General features: G+C 45.7%; 3 protein-coding genes across 3 annotated transcripts; 1 reads left to right on the forward strand and 2 right to left on the reverse strand.

Annotated features, from left to right (window-relative positions):
• Positions 1-497: 497 nt before the first annotated feature.
• On the reverse strand, positions 498-3,900 carry LOC124678689 (omega-3 fatty acid desaturase, chloroplastic-like). The gene is made up of 8 exons (XM_047214560.1): positions 3,388-3,900; positions 3,185-3,274; positions 3,007-3,073; positions 2,798-2,890; positions 2,483-2,668; positions 2,254-2,334; positions 1,239-1,376; positions 498-1,135 (listed from the first exon to the last, which is right to left on the reverse strand). Exons 1-8 carry the CDS (start codon positions 3,864-3,866, stop codon positions 947-949), a joined length of 1,323 nt encoding a protein of 440 aa, XP_047070516.1. The 5' UTR covers positions 3,867-3,900; the 3' UTR covers positions 498-946.
• A 297-nt stretch (positions 3,901-4,197) lies between these two features.
• Positions 4,198-15,288, reverse strand: LOC124674224. Its single transcript, XM_047210262.1, has 24 exons — positions 15,167-15,288; positions 14,828-14,976; positions 14,409-14,493; positions 13,891-13,944; positions 12,855-12,946; positions 12,644-12,747; positions 12,060-12,135; positions 11,276-11,726; positions 10,409-10,744; positions 10,117-10,320; positions 9,939-10,037; positions 9,765-9,837; positions 8,838-8,965; positions 8,450-8,738; positions 8,147-8,370; positions 7,938-8,065; positions 6,237-6,351; positions 5,858-5,913; positions 5,647-5,740; positions 5,385-5,571; positions 5,219-5,305; positions 5,013-5,113; positions 4,873-4,935; positions 4,198-4,738 (listed from the first exon to the last, which is right to left on the reverse strand). The coding sequence occupies exons 1-24, from the start codon at positions 15,203-15,205 to the stop codon at positions 4,631-4,633; spliced, it is 3,342 nt and encodes a 1,113-aa protein (XP_047066218.1). The 5' UTR covers positions 15,206-15,288; the 3' UTR covers positions 4,198-4,630.
• Positions 15,289-15,634: 346 nt separating this feature from the next.
• LOC124673173 (increased DNA methylation 1-like) lies at positions 15,635-18,003 on the forward strand. The gene is made up of 5 exons (XM_047209299.1): positions 15,635-16,820; positions 16,986-17,298; positions 17,397-17,483; positions 17,598-17,697; positions 17,806-18,003. Exons 1-5 carry the CDS (start codon positions 15,635-15,637, stop codon positions 18,001-18,003), a joined length of 1,884 nt encoding a protein of 627 aa, XP_047065255.1.
• The last annotated feature ends 101 nt before the right edge of the window (positions 18,004-18,104 follow it).

Here is an 18,104-nt window from a genome sequence, read left to right on the forward strand (position 1 = left end):
TTTACCGACACTAACACAGTGACGCCCACGGGCACCACCCTTCCTTCATGAAGGGCATCAGTTGTACCCTTTCCCCTCGCCCCTCCGCGTATCAGGGGAAAACCCTAGGACCAATCTAGGTATCAATGTCATCGCGCATTCCTTCTTGAAGGTGTTGATTGGTACGCAACGCATAAGAGCGTGGTGGGAATTCCACCGATACAACCTTATGTGTTTTTTATAATTGGAATTGGAAGTAGTTGATGGTAGCATAATATTTCACCAGAATTTATAATTTAAGTGGAACAGCATAGTGAGTTTTGAATATAAATACTCCAACTAACAGACAGGCATCGATCCAAGAACCAGCGGATGCTCAAGAATCACAGAATCAATGTGACTCCATCTGCAGGCCTGACATCCACAGCCTGTGGGCGGCAATGAACAACTAACACCTCGTTATAAGGACCGAGACAAGAGCTAAGAGGACAACAAACCACTAGGATAGATACAACAACTCATGACATCGACCGCACCTTTAATTCCATTTCATACAGTCGTGCAAATATCTGGAGTTAAGTTGAGATCTTCACTGGAGTAGTACTACATGCATACGGCTAGCTGAAATAAATACTACAATTGTATGCTTCAATAGTGCTTTCGTATCAAACAATGAATGCCCCTCATCAGGCAAGTCTTTGCATCTTTTGAGCTGCTCTGGCTCTCGTGGACGTCCAAAGAATCACTTGTTTCTTAACAAGTGCAAGGATATGCGTACATGCTCTATTCTACCATGGTTTCAATAGTCCTATTATACATCCAAAAATCCGCAATGTCGGGCGCCTCCACATCGTACATCTGCTTAATTTACAGGATGCCGTGGGGTTGCTGATGTGAGGAAGCAGAGGGCTAACCAGTCAGGTGATAACGAACAACATCCCCACAAAGAAGAGTCTGCTTGGTGTTGTCAATCAGATGTTTGTGCACCACCGGCAATTTTTGGGTCAGTTTGGTAGTAGAGTATGTCCCCGGTGTCGCTGACATAGTGGTCACGCTTCATGCTCTGTGCTAGGGCGCCAAACAGGTGGAATGGGAACGGGCCAGACTTGTCCGGCTCCCTGTAGTACTTCCCCAGAACTGGCTTCGCTGCTTCGGTCTGCAAGACAAGCACAGCGAAGACCATGGATTAGTTTAGGTAAGGTATGGGCAAATATAACGAGACGTTAAAAGGGGGGAATATCAACGGATTCAGTTCTTACCGCCTCTACTAGATGGTAGTGCGGGATTTGCGGGAAAAGATGGTGGATCACATGAGTCCCGATGTCGTGGTGGATGTTGTTGAGCCACCCATAGTCCCTGTCAAGCGTGGTCAAGCCTCCACGCAGATAGCTCCATGCCTAGTTCACAAAGCAGCACAAAGTGTATCTCAGTGATTACATACAGGGCTAGCAATATTTGATGGGTTCAATCAATGACAATCATGAGTCTGAAGTATCATGATTCTGAAGTATTTTTACAGTCTGAAGTTGGTAGCCCTCTTTGGGAGAAGATGGAAATACTGGCAGTTTTTCAATTTCTGAATGGGTGCTTCATGTGACAGCAGGAGGTAAAGTATGTCTTTTCCATACAATGATACAAAAGTGTATTACTTTCAATAACCACCACACATATACTCATCACATATATATACAGAAGATGGACAGCGAAAGCTGCAGCCAACTTCCATATGGACCACAATTGGTGATTTCTGTGGCTAGATGTACCTTTACATTATCTTCAATTTATCGTGGCAGGCTTAAAAAGTGGCTTATGATATACCGATGTTCAACCCTCTGTAGTTTTGCTATTTTGACTACTTTTAATATATATGGCAACTTCACCTCTTTTATCAAGTAAAGGAAGTCACATTTATTCAGACTACTCAATTCTATCCTCGATAAAATTAGTTTGAGTTGATATGCCTAAGTTTTCTTTAATCTCATATGGGCTGTTGGCAAAATCTGGCAGCTTAAAGAGTTATCATCAATTATAAATTCTACAAAGATTACACCAATACTAATTAACATACCTACACTCTAGCTAGGTTTTTGCACACTGAGTCGAGCTATACTGCTGAACAGTATGCCAGGGAGACTCTAGCTCTGTTTTTTTACCTTGAGATTGCATTTGTTTTTTTGCACACTGAAATAATCACTGCATTTGTTTTTGCACAATGTTCTGCAGATTAAGCAATCTAACTCGCAGTTCGGGAGACTGTAGCTCTGTTTTTTTTACCTTTCCACGATACCAGGGAAGCTTGTCGTTGTGGCCGTGGTGATGCAGGTAGGTGACAAAGTCCAGCCACATAACAAAAATCTGGAGGAAAATATAACAAGGAAACGTTGTAAGCTGCTGAGCACCACCACAACAGGGCACAACCCAATCCAAATATCCACAAAAATCAGAATTATTTCGCAGACTGAGGCTGCAAATGCAAAAGGAGCAGGTACCACCCATCACGTACCCAGTACGGGACACCGTAGAGCTTGAGCACCTGAAGAGGCCCCATCACGACGGTGAGCCCCGCGAGGAGGCCAGCCATGGCGAGCCAGCATGCCGTCGACGTTAGAATATCCTTCCTTTCGTTCGGCTGGAACAAATCGCTGCTCGGGTGGAAATGCGAGCCTGACTTCCCTGGACTCCTCGACCACTGGACAGGTTGAACACAACAAAGAATATAGTCAGCAATCGCATTACTGAACATCCATTGCCACATGAGCAAGTCAATCGGTGAAGTAAAGTAGGATCAAGGACCCTTTGGGATTTTTTTTGGTCTCACCAAGTAGAACGGGTAGGCGAGCATCGGGAACGGTAGTGCGAACCGAAGCTTCCGAGTGGAACTGTCCAGGCTCCTGTACAGCTTCTCGGGGAGCTGCAAATTTGCACAGCAGTAGGTTCATGGGGCCATCATGCAAGGTTAAGCAAATTCCTCAAGAACGTGTGCAAAGGAAGCGGAAAACTTGGTAGGTATGTAGCCCGTGTACGTACCGGATGCCACGACTCGTCGTTCTCGACGTGGCCATGGTTCTGGTGGTGCGTCCTGTGGCTAATCCTCCTGCAGGTCGATTGAGAAGTATACAGGATTTATGACACCATGAACTCGTGGGTACTGCAACAACATTGGATGCAAGAAGAGGATGTGCTGAATGCATGCATGGATGCTTACCAGCCATTGTAAGGCACGAGGATAGAGGAGTGGAGTATGTGCCCGACGACGCTGTTGAGCTTGGTGCTGTTCGAGAAGCTCCCGTGGCCGCTGCAGCAGCAACCGCCAACATCGCGCGCCATGTAGAGGATAGATTGTAAGCTTTGGAGTTTGGACGACGGAACCAAATTAGTGTTTGGGAGTAAGTAAACGGCTAAACGCACCAGTCGTGTCCGAGGACGAAGAGCGCCCAGAACATGGTGCCCTGCGCGGCCCAGTAGACGGGCCACGCGAGCCAGCTGTCGAGGCGCGCGGCGGCGGCCGCGAGCGCGAGCACGACGACGACGTCGCGCACGACGTAGCCCATGGAGCGCCAGGGGTCCTTGGCCCAGCAGTGCTTGGGGATGGCGGCGCGGATCTCCGCGAGCCCGAACGGCGGCGGCGCCGCGGGGTCGAACTCGGAGCCGTCATCCTCCTGGGCGGGGGCGGCCTGGGAGCCGTCGTCCTCCTCGGTGACGAGGCGGGTGGGCGCGGCGACGGCGACGCGGAGGAAGAGCGCGCGGCGAGGGAGGGCGAGGGAGAGGGCGCGTCGAGACGCGCCAGCGGCGGGTGGCGGAGGCGGGAGCGCGGTGGCGCGGCGAGGGAGGGGCAGGGGCGTGAGGCCGCCGCAGCAGCATTGGGGGAGGAGCAGGCGGGCAGCCATTGCCGTGGCTCAGCCTCGTCCGTAGCTCCCTGCTGCTGCTGGTGCTTCGCCGGCGCGCGGGCGGGCGAGGGGATAGCCTGCGAGAGTACAAGTAGTGGGTTGGTGGACGACGGGTGGTCTAGGTTCGGTGGGCCGGGCCGAGTGGGCCTCGACATCCTATGACCACCAGCCGAACACGAGCGCTCCTACGGTCTGTGGCTCACATTGTACTACCCAAACCCTTCTTCCAATGGCAGGACCAGTGTTTGAGCAAATGGAATGGACCAAACAAAACTGCTTCGAATATCACACACTGCACACCACACATGATATTGAGAGCCACAGATCCACATAGTAAGGACGATGTGTCAATTCAGATAGTGCAAACCAGTTTACAGTGTCACTGCTTTCTTACTGCCTTCCCATGTAAGCAGTTCGTTCAACTTATTGTCTCATTTGTCTTAACAGTCAAAAGAATGACCACACAACCGGCCTACACTTTCTTCACCCTTGGTACGTATGATTACAAGGTGGTATATTACAACAGGAACCTAAGCTAATGCATCGGACAAGCAATGTGTCTACTACCTATGCAAGGTAAACAGATCACCTTGACGAGTTGGTGTTGCCCATGACCATAATATACACAGCACAGCATGGGGACAGAATGGGTGGAATTACGCCACGATAAAGAAAAACCAGCAACCAAGGCATGCGCATCCCAAGTACCGAGAGTTGGACGTACTTTTCTGTGGGACGCAACGGCCATATACAAAACCACATACTTATAGTTTCCACCACTTCTTGTTCTCCATGTTCTTCGCGAGCTCCTGGGCGAGGGACGCGAAGTTCTCCGCTCCGTCCTGAAGCTCCTGAGTCCGCAGGCTTATTCTCTGGTACAAAGGTGATTAGCTATTGAGACTCTTCTTGCTAAAGAAACGAATGCAAGAAGAAAAAAAAAGTAGACAGAAAAAACAGGAACATAGCCTGGTATGCAGAGAGTGTAGCATGAAACTCGTTCTTTTACCTCGAGTTTCTCCTGCCTCTGCATGAGCTTGTCTTTTGCATGAGCAGCTGCCGCCGCTGCATCCTGCAGAAGGGAAATCTAGGTTCAGCCTAGGTTACACGCGGAGAAGATGATGAGTTGCAATGCTGGTAGAGTTTTACCCCGCCAAACTTATATTTGGTAAGAATTTCTTGGGTACTTCTCATTCTCGGTTTGTCAGCAGCACTTGATCCTTCAAACAGTTTTGCTCTCTCGTCCTCTACTGCAAAGGTTTAGATGTACACAAGTGTAGTTGAGAAGATGTGTTTTTCATTCAAATACTACACAGAAATACATCCAATCTGTTAATTTTTAACTGAAAACCAACCTGTTGTTTTCTTATGCACGTGAGATGTAGAGGATGATGCTGGTGGAGGGGAAAGGGGTACTTCATCATCATCAATGTCTATGTCATCTGCATTGAAATGGTTTTGGATAAATAGGCAGAAACTTCAGGGTAAATGCTTTTACAAAAAACAGGGAGAGGGCGAGACCAATTGTCAGTTCTTCTATTGGATCATCAGGACTGGGTATTGATGCTTCAGCAGATGACTCTTTCAAGAAAATTGACTCCAACAGTTCTCCGTGGGTTTGCGCATTGAAACTTCTTCTCAGGTTCGCATTTTCGTCTGCTTTGCCTTTTAATCCTTTAATGATGCCACCAAGAACTCCTGCTGGATTCTGCACCAGAGGTTTCATGTCGAGTCAAAACGTGCAGGGTATCATATAGGTTGAGAGGATTAGACAATTGCCAACCTGCTTTCTTTTCTGGTCTGTCGAGATGCTACTAGCTGCTTCAGCGGCTGCTGCAAGTACTTTATCGTGAAGGCATGGCCAAGATTCTGGAATCCTAGAATGGTTATCATGGATACAAAGACATTAATTTATTACCACTGGGTCCTTAAGTTAAACAGAACCCAACTGAGACAGAACCAGAAACATGAGGCAATCCAGAAAAATTTAGCACCTGAAGTCATTCTCCGAGGCTATAAGAGAGATGATTGCAAATTCAGATCCATTTACCTGTGGTGGGGGACATTAGAAAACTGAGGGAAGCATTTTTTATAACACAGCTGGTATTCAATCAAACGTAAGTGAAGAGTTAATTGAGATGAAACAAAGTTGGGCACCTTCATCCATGCTTGCCACAAAGAAACATGACTTATTTAGGCACAACTATTCTGGCTATTTTGTGGAAAAATAAGCTAAGGTTACCCTTACATCGATGTGGCAATGCAACACTACTATTGCACATAATCCAAAATAATATTTAGAGACGGTGTGGTGCCAACAGTGATCAACCAAAAACTGAAGGTCAAGTTACAAAGGCAAGCAACACATTTTACCATAGCAATTTGTCCATTTAAGGAGCTCATGGACTTATCCATGCCTGTCTTGTAACTCCATCTTAATAAATGCATCAAGGAGCTCTCAGCAAGAATCTCTAGGTCTGGCAAAGATCTGTCATGATAAGTATAAAACTGTTATGGTCTGAGCAAATTTCACCAGGTACTTGCTTACCTACAGGTAACAAATGATGACATCTGAAAAGTTTCACTCCCAAGAGACTCTATGAGGATATTCTCAAGATTCTATACCAGAAATATTGTCTTCTTTTATCTACAATAAACCCATATTCCCAAAAGATTATTCATCGTGATGTACTTCACAAAAGTGAAACAAATAATGTTGATGATGTACTACCAGACTGTACTTTATACAGTACTTATATTAGGGCGGACGCTAGGCCACAGCCGGCTAATATTTGCAAAATATCAGCTGCCTCCCGAGTCGTCTGATGCACTTAAGAAAATCCGGCGCATCCGATCATGTAACAAAAACGGTTTGTTTGTATCAATTTTTTTTCGAAGTATGTAACATCGGTCTCCTACATTTTTTCCTAGTCTGTCAAAGTCGCGAAATTATGGTGCAAAAATTCCCACCAATGGTGCAAAATAATCCCGAAAGTAACATTTTTCTCTGTGTATATAACATTTTCAAAAATGCGACATTGTTTTGTAACATTTCTCTGCAATATATCCAACATGTTTGCCTAACTTACCCAACATTACGCGACCACGTATGTAACACTGGTGCAATCTCTCTAGCATTTTGGTCATGCTTACACAACAAAAATGATGCAGACATGTAGCAAAATCGCAACATGTACGTATCACGACAAAATTCCCAAAAAACTGAACTCCAATCGTTGACCATGGTGGTACTGCCATGTGCGATTCAAGCTTCCCGACAAAAAATCCGCCACGCCGGAGGTCCATGGGGGGCAGATTGGGTAAACCCTTCGAGCCTCGACCAATCTGCCCATGGTTGTCTTCTATAGATCCAACAGCGTTTGGGCAGACGACCGGCGACGGTGTCCATGCCAAGGTCAACCATGGCGCTCACGTGGACGGGTTGTAACGGGGGCATCCCAGAAGAGGCTCCGGCCAATGAGAGCGGCGTACGGCGCTCACGGAGAAGTTGCAGCGCCCGCAGGTCAACGGTGTTGTCCGGGTGAAGGCGGAGGAGCTCTAGTGGCCACACGGAGGAGGATCTGCAGACGGGCTGAGCGGTAGATCAGCAGTGAGCTGCTGGAACGCCGGGGAGAGGTGCTGATGTGCGGGAGAGAGGCATATGAGGGGGTGGCGGTCGGGCGCACGGAGGAGATGAACAGCGGCGAGTAGCAAAAAGAGTGGAGCACACACACGGCGAAGCAGAGATGGAGAGAGCCGCATGCGACACGAGGAAAGAGAGACTGGCTGATGCATCAGCCGGCTGCACAATAGAGTTTTCCTATATTAGCCAAGGGGGAGAACAGAATTAAGAATGACGAGTACAGAGTTGGATATCCTTCATTATTGGCGGTCAAGAAACAAAGAAGTCAATGGAAACTTGTAGTAAGAACAAATAAGAGGGAACCATTTTCCACCAGCATACTTTGACATTAGGTATCATATAAATTAATCCATAATTCTAATATGTGGCAACACATTCATAGAGAAACTTCTAGCATGACAATGAAAAAACATGAAAAAAATCGTAGCTACCTCAATTCTATGATCCCTGTCTGATAAGCTAATATCAGTCCACAAGCTTTATCATCCTTATTCTTGAAAATGGCTGACCAGCAGCAGTGTTTTGCGAGCTTTATTTTATCTAGATGCTTGTTGCTTCCCTGATGAGAAAAGAACATCACCAGTAAGCTTTAGAGTTTTAAAAGTTTCTAGAAGGTACTTCACATATGCCAAGTATGCACCTGAATCAATGATGTCAGAGAAAATAAAAGCGCTTCATCCTCAAAGCAGACCAAAAGAAGAGAATTTGAATCACCACTGTGTGAATGTTGAGAAGCCTTTTTCTGGTTAGTTTCGGCTCCTTGTGCTTGTTTTTGGTCAAGATCGTTTTGTTCTTTTCCTGTCTGACTTTGAGGCGGGGATTTGTCTCCTGATGATTGTGTTTGCTCCTCATCTGAAGCTACATCTAGACACAAAACATAGGAAAATTACACATTGATCTAAGGGGGATTAGAAGTTAGCATAGTGGAATAGTATTCACTTGCCTATGACATACATCGAAACTGCAGACAATTGCTTCTGATCTAACAGATGTGAATTTATTACCAGACCGCTAGTGCTGTCAATTACAGTAAGACGTGCATCCTTAGTTAAGGAAAGTAGAACATCTGTGGAATTTTTTCCACTTTTAGCAATCTCTTTCTGGGACTGGTCCCCTTCTGCAGCAGATGAAACAACACCATAGATGCTTAGTGAGACCACAGGAGAATTTGTTCCTGATGCGCAATCCACACAGAACATCATTGACAGTTGACTTGCATCAAACATGCCCACCTTCAAGAAGACAAGACAGAACATAATAATTAGCTAATAGCACCTGGTTATTACAAGTTTCAAATAAATAGTGAAACTCCAGAGACAAGGAAAGTATACCTGACCATTTTGATATCCTACTGCAAGGACCTCGCCTGAACCTGTAAATCTGAGGGATCGCACAGGGGAATTTGATGCCATAAAGGCAACATGACAATGGAATCCTCTCCCATGATGAACAGCATGAACTGAAAGAAAATCACCGAAATGAAGGATAAGGAAAATGAAATGAACCACATACCCTTTAGAAGAAAGTTTATAAATACCTGGTGAGATTCTCCACCAATGAAAAGTGAAAACAAACCTGAGCACGCCCTATTTTACGGATGCTTTGTATGTGTAACAAAAGCAAGCCAAATTGATAGACTTGTCTTAATAAGGATCTGGCAGCAAAATGTGCACATGGGTACTATAACTTTGCACAAAAAACAGCACTTGGAAAAAATGTCCTATCATGGGATGGCACTGGTACATCTTATCTTCCTATTATCAGGGTTCTACATAGACATGGATTGTGGGTGAACCCAATGATGAAAAGTAAAACAGGTAGCACCAAGCACAAAAATACCAGAATACCAGCTAAGTTACTCACACATAATGGTCTATACTATCATTACAATGATTTAGCACTCAAAAGGTTTCTTTTCTCTGCATATAGCCTGGGTGGGAGTATTGGACCGATGAGATTGTTTCCTGCCTATAGACAAGCAGCATCTGTGCCTCACTGCCTCACAAGTGCATTGCCATCGCTCAGACTGACTACCAAGAAAGAGTGGAAATGAAAGCAAACTGGAAGCCTAGAAGGCAACATCATGTCATCATGCAAACCCCTTCCATGATCCATCATTCTATTGAGAAATTTCACCGTCTCATATTTTAACTGACCTAATTTTTAATACATACCAAATGATGGAGAATAAACAAAAGAAAAGGAAGAGAAAATGCAAATATAGTTTTTTCAAATTTATTACTTCATGCAATGTTTACCTTCCTGTTTAGATTCACTCACGAAGTGAAAGCTAGAATCCCCAGTATGCTCATGAAGTTTATACATGCGCACCTACAATATAAAAATATATATAAGAGACTAGGAGAGTATTGAATATGCTGTGACAACCAACAACTTGGACTGACCCATAAATTTTAGCAGTAGGAACTAACCAGACCACTTGTTGTGCCAACAGCGAAAGTCAAGGTTAATGAACAAAACGCCAGCGATGATACAGAAGCATTTGCTCCATCCAAAATAATATCAGACACCTGTGGTAAAGATAGCTTTAGTCTTGTCGTATTGATCAAGTAGTGATCGGTCAATAAATAAGAGCACATCAGAAGTGACCTTTGCATCCAATACAAACATTGGCACTAGAATGGGAAAAGTTGCATCCCATATTCTCACAGAACCATCTTGATAGCCTGCAACATATATTCTTTCAACCGCACGATCTTCCTTCTGTGACATTTCACTAGGAACCCCACCAGTCAAAGGCCATTTCATATTCCCTGATATCGGATGTGTGACACTTTGCCTCGCACAAAATTTCTACAAATAACAGATGAAATGTGATCAGATAAAGTCACACTTAAGTCTAGTTAGAGTACAATATCCAGAATCCACGCAAAAGCTGTACCTTCAGTGAAATACTTGGATGCCCTGTTCCAGTTAGTGAATACAGATCCGTGACGGTTATGTTGGGATCAATTGTAGGAACTGCAACTGGAAATTTCCGAGCCTCAGGCTGAGCATATACCTCTTCTGATTTCCGTCCAGAAAATAGAGCACTACCATCATAGAAATTCAATTGTCCAGGATTCGTCAATACAAAAAGTGCAGAAGCTCGTATTTTATCTGGAACCCCAGTATCTGGAATAAGAATCATATCAGCAAAAGATCCATCAAGTTTGAGGTCCCCACGTGACGCGCATCTTACTGACTCTAATCCATTAGATGATTCCAGGCTAAGAACCTACAAAAAAAATACAATTTTATTCATTGAACAAGGTAAAGTTTTCCATAGTCTAACGCTGAAAAACAATACAACACATTTGATTTTCTAAGTAACTTTCTTTGCCAGATATATAATATGCATATATTTGTGGAGAAAAAGCTAGATATATAGTTGCTCCCATTTGACAAAAGATATCTAGTGAATTGGTTAGGTTACGAAAATGATTGCCTCTGGGGCATACACTCATATCCATTTTTGTTATCACGGGAAATTATCCTGGATGGGCAGTTTGTTCTTCTAACTGGTGTGCACCATGTAGCCATGCAAATTAGCTTTGTGGCTCTCCACATTTCAAGTAACCAGATGGCCCAAATTTGAGTTCACACAATACTTCTTATTGAGTTCCAGTTAATTGATTTTTCGAAAGTTTTTAAAGGAGCAAAAAACTATACTTGAGTTCGCCTTCAATGCATCAGTTGCACCATGCCTAGAAAATGAAGTGAAATGCAATAACATAATGAGAATGAAACAAGAAAAGAAGTAACAAACCGTCAGAACTTCTTCAGACCCCATATCATCACCACCGTATACAAAAAGATGACCGCCTTTAGTAGTATCTTTTGCTGACCCGGCAGACCAGTGCAAGACAATAACAGGAAGCCTACGACTTCCAGAAGCCAGCTGCAGCTTGACAACATTAGATGAAACATCAGTTTGCTTTCCTTGTCTAGAGGATACTGTCATATCCCATAGAAGTATGTCTCCGGTTATATAGCCAACAGCAACAGTTGAACCCCCTCTTGATGCCCAACAAAGTGAGCAAATTTCTCTCTCTTCTTCAGTCTCATCAACATTATCTATTTGATGTTCAGTAGCATCTGTTTGAGCGCCACTGACTTGACCTTTCATGTGTAAGTCCCCATAGCCGCGAACAGCAATTGCACGGTCCTCCGATATGTCCCAAAGAACTAACAATCCTCTCTCAAATGCAATTAGCACCCTGAAGTACATAAAAAGGTTCACGTGCCTCATATTGGCAAACTGAACTGATGATAACTTGTGTCTTTCATATCAGAGGAATTTGATAATACGGAGTAATAAAAAAACGCTACAGTTCGTCTTTCTAATTTTCTGTTTCAAACATTGATTATTCCAGCTTTTTTTTTTAACAAATATAGATAACTGAGTATATAGTCTCGCTGTAATTGTTCGTGTTTTGCGTTTTTGACCATCCTACTATAACATAATATCAGCACGCATACTAGTGAAAAAAGCTTATATAGTTAGCTGCCAATGAAAAAAATCTAGGAGTTATATTTCACAAAGAACCTACCTCGTGCCCAAGGTGTCTGGTTGAGGCAATATTCCAACGATAGGTTGAGTATCAAGCAAGGAAACACCAGCTGCTTCTGTTCAGAAATTAAACCACTGAATTTCATGTTTAAGCCTCTAAGCAGTATTACAAGATAAGCAAAAACTATGTTGAGTTAGTCCACTGAAACACTTGCAAATTCAGATGGGAAAGGTGACAGTAACTGATATGTTGGACAAGATGGGCTCAACTGGAGTGTCTAAGATTAAAAAAAAACTATTTGTAATCCAAATAAAAGAGCAGTGCAAAATTACCAGTAAACAGAAACAACATTGTTCAAGCCCGCTAAAAATGTTTGGACTTCATATTACTCATGTAATTTACTTAATACTCATGTGGTTGTGCAAGGTATCTAATATTTCTGTGGAAGATTCAAACTTCAGAGTAACAGATTATGATTTTATTTCCTCAGAGTGGTGTTTTGTTCACAATTATGACTTCAAACTACTATAATATGAACATGAACTTTGATACATAAACAGAAGCAAATGGAACTTTGGTAGTCAACGCCTGCCGAGGAAGGCATGTAAAAACAGGGTTTATACCACTTAAGGAATGTATAGTAACATTGTAAGGCATCCTTAGAAGCTTCCCATCATCTACATCATACTTCAGAACAGAAAGCAGGCCATTTTCATCTCCAAGGTACCTTGAATGTGATGGAAAAATTTAAGGTATAAAGAAGATTAGTAACTACTCCAAAGTCCAAACAGCTATTAAATTAAAACTGTGAGACAACTCATATACATAGCTCACATAAAAAAGGTCTCCTCTATGACTGCAAATGCAGTTATGTTGACGTCCCACTGGGAAAAATGAAATAGTTGTCTGAATTCGAGATTCCATACCTACAGGAGTAAAATGACAGATAGTTTATATGCAAACTTCTAAAACAAGATAGAGTAAACCATACTGTATGGAAAAATCATAAAGTTTTAAGGTCATGATCATGTTATTTAGTCAAAGGTGCAGGCAAAATGTCCAATTTGTTGCTGGCACCACTAGTAACTATCATCAACAGATTTTTCTTAAGGAGAATATTAATTTGTACAACAAAAGGATAAGTAGATTTGTGAATTAATCCCAACCAACCAAAAGAAAGATGGCTTGGCATGCATGTAAGCTTGAGCCTTCATGCTAGGCGACAGTCAACACTCTTCTTCAACTGAAACCCAAGGATTAAACGAAGTCTGCATATGGGAATTTAAGAAATACTAGCAAATATAATTGTTTGTGCATAGGCTGAGGACTAAACAAAAAACTGTATCGCATGTGCTTCTTCAGCACCATAAATAGGTATGTCCTTCATAATAAAGATTTGAAAGGGGTTAGCACAACTAGATCTCCCCTCAAATCAACAAGGAGCAGTGCTTAACCCGTTCCCTTTCCATGCTATTTCAGAATTCGGATTGCCAATTATCTGTAATACCTTTAATGAGTAAATATTCTACAAGAATCACCATTGGTATCTATCTAACTGTACTTTAGGCACTAGACAAAAAGAGGGCTCGAGGACCTGGGGTAACACAAACAATTTCCCCAATTCAAATATGCATCATGCATTAAGACATGCTAATGTTTGCCTAGAATCTTCACGGGTTGTATTAAAATAGTATATAATGTGGAAAATTAGTGTGTGAAACAATCAGTGAGCATAAATGCGTTGGACTCCTTATTTCTACATATAGCAGCAGTAGTCATCTCCGAAGTAAAAGGATCCTGAATAAAAAGCAAATGGAAGAAAAAGAAAACAAAACCGAATACAACAAAGAGCTAGCTCTCAATGCTATACCTGGATTTCATTCTCGTTAGAAACTGCAACCAGTAGTCCCTGGTTTTGTATAAACTGCAAGAGATAACAATTCATTAGTCTTTTTCCCATCTAGCAATCAGATTCGGCGCTTTAGAGGTTCCATACGCAAGGCAAATTAGCTAGTTACTTAGTCTAACAGGCAAAAGTAGTTTATTCTGGAAATTACATACAGTGGCTTCAGAGAATTATATGCAAATATCTGAGTAACAAGTAGAGCAGGCGGTGGAAATGTAGAATTTACTCTAGTAAGTAATCAAATAGTAGGAAGTCCAAGCATTGGACAGCCTAGAGTTTCAGTCTAACATAACTTCAGTAGTAAAAAAGATCCTCCACTTCATCAATCCAAAAGAGAGAAAAAAAGAACCCAATATTTTTACCATTGAGTCTATTGTTCTACATGTGCAAGGTGAAGTAGAGAATAATTGGCACGGTAAGGCCAACCACATAGATGCATCTTGGTAGAATAAAAGGTTCAATCATTCGATGAAGTGCCAAACCTGCAAATACTTGTATGGCACACTCTTTGGCGATATGAGGAGGCCTTCGATATTATCACCCCCAAAGATTTTTATCCTGCCATCCCTGCAGTTTAAAGTGAAGTCGCCATAAATTCAGCAAGAGACTAACATAGCATGGACAAAGAAGAGCGCTAGTCAATTCTGAAGATTGTGGTCAATGGCTTTGTTGGTATGTGATGTTAAGTTGAGCAATTTTCCGAATCAAACAGGTTCCAGGCTAAGAGTATAACATATTCCCGTGCTTATGTGAATGCTATGTTTTGCGATAAGAAATTGTTCTTACTCTCAGACTCAGAGAGTAACAAAATTTGAGGTTACAGCGAAAATGTAGTTCGTGTCAGCGGCTTATTTCACAGCGGAGCCGCATCGCGGTAGAGCGAGTTTGAAAAATTACTCACAGCGTCCCGACGGCGAGAAGCCGCTGCACTGGATCAAACCCCATGACCGAGGCGGCGTAGGGGACCCCGTAGTGAAGCGCGATCTGCGCGTCCAGCTGCGCCACCTCTCCTGCTCCTGCTCCCCCTCCTGGTCCTCCTCCATTCCTTCGCTGCAGCAACATAGAAAGAAGCAGAATCAGTGAATCACTACCACACCCGCAGCGCGCAGCAGAAGCAAGCCCCAGCGAAGATGGGTTGATCCGGCTGTACGGGGACGACTCCCCTCGGTTCCTCCCAAATCTGAGCTAGTTCCACCCGAAACACGACTCGATCAGACGGGATAGGGAGAGGGGACGCGACCTGCTGCAGCACCTTCTTCAAGAGGCGCTTCCTGAACATCGGCGACGATCTGCCTGGCTTCGGTTTGGGCGGCGCCGGCGACGACGACTGGACTGGTTCGCCGCTGCGGCAGGTGAGGCGAAGACGAAAACAGGCGACGGCGACTATGGAAAGCGGGTAGAGAGAGTACTACTGGACACGGGAGGAGGCCTCACCAAAACAGAATGGAGGCCCAACGACACAACAAGTTGGGCTCAAATGGGCCCATGTCGTGCAGCCGAAATAAACCGAGTCCGACTCGTCTTCGATCAACAAAAAAAAGGTGGGCTGCTGACGTGGCAAGTCCGTGGCCGACTCGAATTCCCGCGGGAAGCAAATCTCCAAGCTGTCGGCCGAGTTGCCTATATCTTCTCCCCGTCGCCGGACGGCCGGAGCCGCTCAGCAAACCGCGCCAAACAAGAAGAAGAGGACCCATCTCATCTGATGATCATGGCCATCGAGGAGTACATCGGGTACATGTCGCGCGGCGGCCGGGGCCCCGGAGGCGACGAGCTGCGGCGGAAGGCAAAGGAGCGCCTCCTGTCGTCCGGGTGGACCTTCCACATGAAGCGCAAGTACGACGGCCGCCAGGAGCTCCGCTACATGGCGCCGCACGGCGCGTCCTACATCTCCCTCATCGTCGCCTGCAAGAAGTACCAGCAGTTCAGCTGCAGCAGCACGAGCCGCCCGCCTCGGCCGAATCGTTCCGGCAAGGCCGCGGCTTCTTCAGCGAAACCTTCCGGCAAGAAGAGGGGCAGGGCGGTACATGGAGGCCGCAAGGAGACCGACGCTGCCGGCAGCGACGAGGAGTGCTCTACTACAGCAGTCGGCCCGCCGTGCGCCCCGAGGACCAAGAAGAGGAGGAGGGTGTCCGCGCTCTACGCCGGCGACGCGCTCAAGAAATCCGCCGCAGCCAAGAAGAAGAAGGCGTCGGCGTCGGCGTCTCCAGCGGCGTCGCGCGTGCTTCTGCCGAGGCCGAAAGACGGCGACAAGACCCAGGTGGCGGCGGCTGCGCTGGTGCCATCGTCATGCCAGCCGAGCCGCGCGAGGACAATCCTCGCGGTGCTCGTGGAGAAGAACATCCTGCGGCCGACGGCCAAGCTGTCCTACAGGCGCACGACGCGCGGGCCTGCGGTCAAGCAAGGCACGGTCACCGGCGACGGGTACATTCGGTGCCTGTGCGGCTGCGGCCGCGGAGCCTTCACCGTGGCGGAGTTCGCCGCGCACGCCAACGGAGGCGCCACCACCGAGCGGGCGTCAGCTCACTTGTTCGTCGGCGACCGCAGGTCGCTGTCGCAGTGCCTGGTCCAGCTCATGCGCGCCGACGTCAGGAAGAACAGAGGCTCGCCGACGCCGTCGCCATCGCCGGGCGCGAGGGTGAAGCGGAAATGCACAGCTGACCAGGAAGATGGTGACGGGGTGTGCTCCGTCTGTGCCGACGGCGGCGAGATGCTGCTCTGCGACTGCTGCCCGTCGGCGTTCCACCACGGTTGCGTCGGCCTGGATGCCACCCCGCTGGGGGAATGGTTCTGCCCGCCCTGCAGGTGCGCCATTTGCGACTCTGGCGAGTTTGAGCCCGCCGCCGACGAGTTCACCGACAAGACAGTGATCTGCTGCGACCAGTGCGAACGAGAGTGTAAGTACATTCATTCCAGCTCAAATTATACTGACAATCTACCACTACTACTGTCACTATGAGTCTTAAGTAATAAGTACAGTACATTTATTTCATCCCAAATTATACCAAGAATCTACTACTAATATTACACATGCTTGTTCATCTGCGTTAATCTTATCACAGATCACGTCAGCTGCATCAGGAGCAGAGGTGATCAGCTCGAGTGCTGCCCAGAAGGGCCATGGCTCTGCAGCCAGAAATGTTCAGACATATTCCAGCGTCTGCAAGGGCTCGTTGGCAGATCGATCCCTACCTCAGTGGCAGGCCTGTCGTTCACACTCTTCAGATCATCGAAGCTCCCCGAGGAGGAGGCCATGGCTGCCGAAGAGCACGGGAAGCTGCGTATGGCGTTCGACGTGCTCCATGAGTGCTTCGTCACCCTCATCGAGCCGCAGACGCAGAGCGACCTCAGCCACGACATCGTCTTCAACACAGAGTAATGATCAAGGCCTTTCTCTTCTCCAGTATCTCTGTTGACCTCCTTTGGAGAACAGGACTGTCTTGCTAACAGGCTATGTGGATGGTACGGTGCAGATCATGGCTGAGACGGCTGAATTTCCGGGGATTCTACGTGGTGGGCATCGAGAAAGGCGGCGAGCTGATAACCGTGGGCACTCTCAGGTACTACTACTCCCAGTGCTTGATCACTCTTCTCATGTACTACCTGAATTTCCTTTTTGCCTTGCAAATGGTTGAACATCAAAATCATCCTTGCTGTACGTTTTTGTTGTGCAGAGTGTATGGCGACAAGGTTGCAGAGCTGCCGCTTGTTGGGACCCGGTTCGCGCATCGCCGGCAAGGGATGTGCCACCTTCTGATGAACAATCTCGAGAAGGTACGTCTGAAGGCTGTATAGATCTGTGCTCTGCTTGCTCCAGACATTGTCTTTTCCTGATCAGATCACTGAACTGAGCATTAATGTTGGTTATTGGTGTGCTTGCAGTTGCTTGGTGAGTTGGGGGTGGAGAGGCTTGTGCTGCCTGCAGTGCCTGAGCTTCTTCAGACGTGGACAGAATCCTTTGGCTTTCAAGTGATGAGCCAGTCTAACAAGCTGGAGATTGCAGAGCACACCATCCTGTGCTTTCAAGGAACCACAATGTGCCACAAGTTCATCAACAAGGCGGCGCCTCCACAAAGATGAAACATCCCGCTTCCCTATTGAAATCAAGCAGACAAGTTCAGAGTTGAGATGGCAGTATTGAGCTTTCATCGAACATTTGTTTGGTTAATGTATGCACGATG

This window comes from Lolium rigidum, chromosome 7, assembly GCF_022539505.1.
Source record: "Lolium rigidum isolate FL_2022 chromosome 7, APGP_CSIRO_Lrig_0.1, whole genome shotgun sequence".
NCBI classification, from domain to species: domain Eukaryota; kingdom Viridiplantae; phylum Streptophyta; class Magnoliopsida; order Poales; family Poaceae; genus Lolium; species Lolium rigidum.

Bases quoted from the DNA above. Each gene is read 5' to 3' on its own strand.
- LOC124674224 (XM_047210262.1), bottom strand. From the start codon at position 15,205: ATGTTCAGGAAGCGCCTCTTGAAGAAGGTGCTGCAGCAG. The intron at 13,945-14,408 runs GTTTGGCACTTC...TATCTCTTGCAG, and splicing joins TGCCATACAAGTATTTGCAG to TTTATACAAAACCAGGGACT. The intron at 5,572-5,646 runs GTTGGCAATTGT...CCTCTGGTGCAG, and splicing joins CAGACCAGAAAAGAAAGCAG to AATCCAGCAGGAGTTCTTGG.
- LOC124678689 (XM_047214560.1), bottom strand. From the start codon at position 3,866: ATGGCTGCCCGCCTGCTCCTCCCCCAATGCTGCTGCGGCGGCCTCACG. The intron at 3,074-3,184 runs GTAAGCATCCAT...ATCGACCTGCAG, and splicing joins CTCGTGCCTTACAATGGCTG to GAGGATTAGCCACAGGACGC. The intron at 1,136-1,238 runs GTAAGAACTGAA...CTTGTCTTGCAG, and splicing joins ACTACCATCTAGTAGAGGCG to ACCGAAGCAGCGAAGCCAGT.
- LOC124673173 (XM_047209299.1), top strand. From the start codon at position 15,635: ATGGCCATCGAGGAGTACATCGGGTACATGTCGCGCGGCGGCCGGGGC. The intron at 17,299-17,396 runs GTAATGATCAAG...GGTACGGTGCAG, and splicing joins GACATCGTCTTCAACACAGA to ATCATGGCTGAGACGGCTGA. The intron at 17,484-17,597 runs GTACTACTACTC...TTTGTTGTGCAG, and splicing joins ATAACCGTGGGCACTCTCAG to AGTGTATGGCGACAAGGTTG.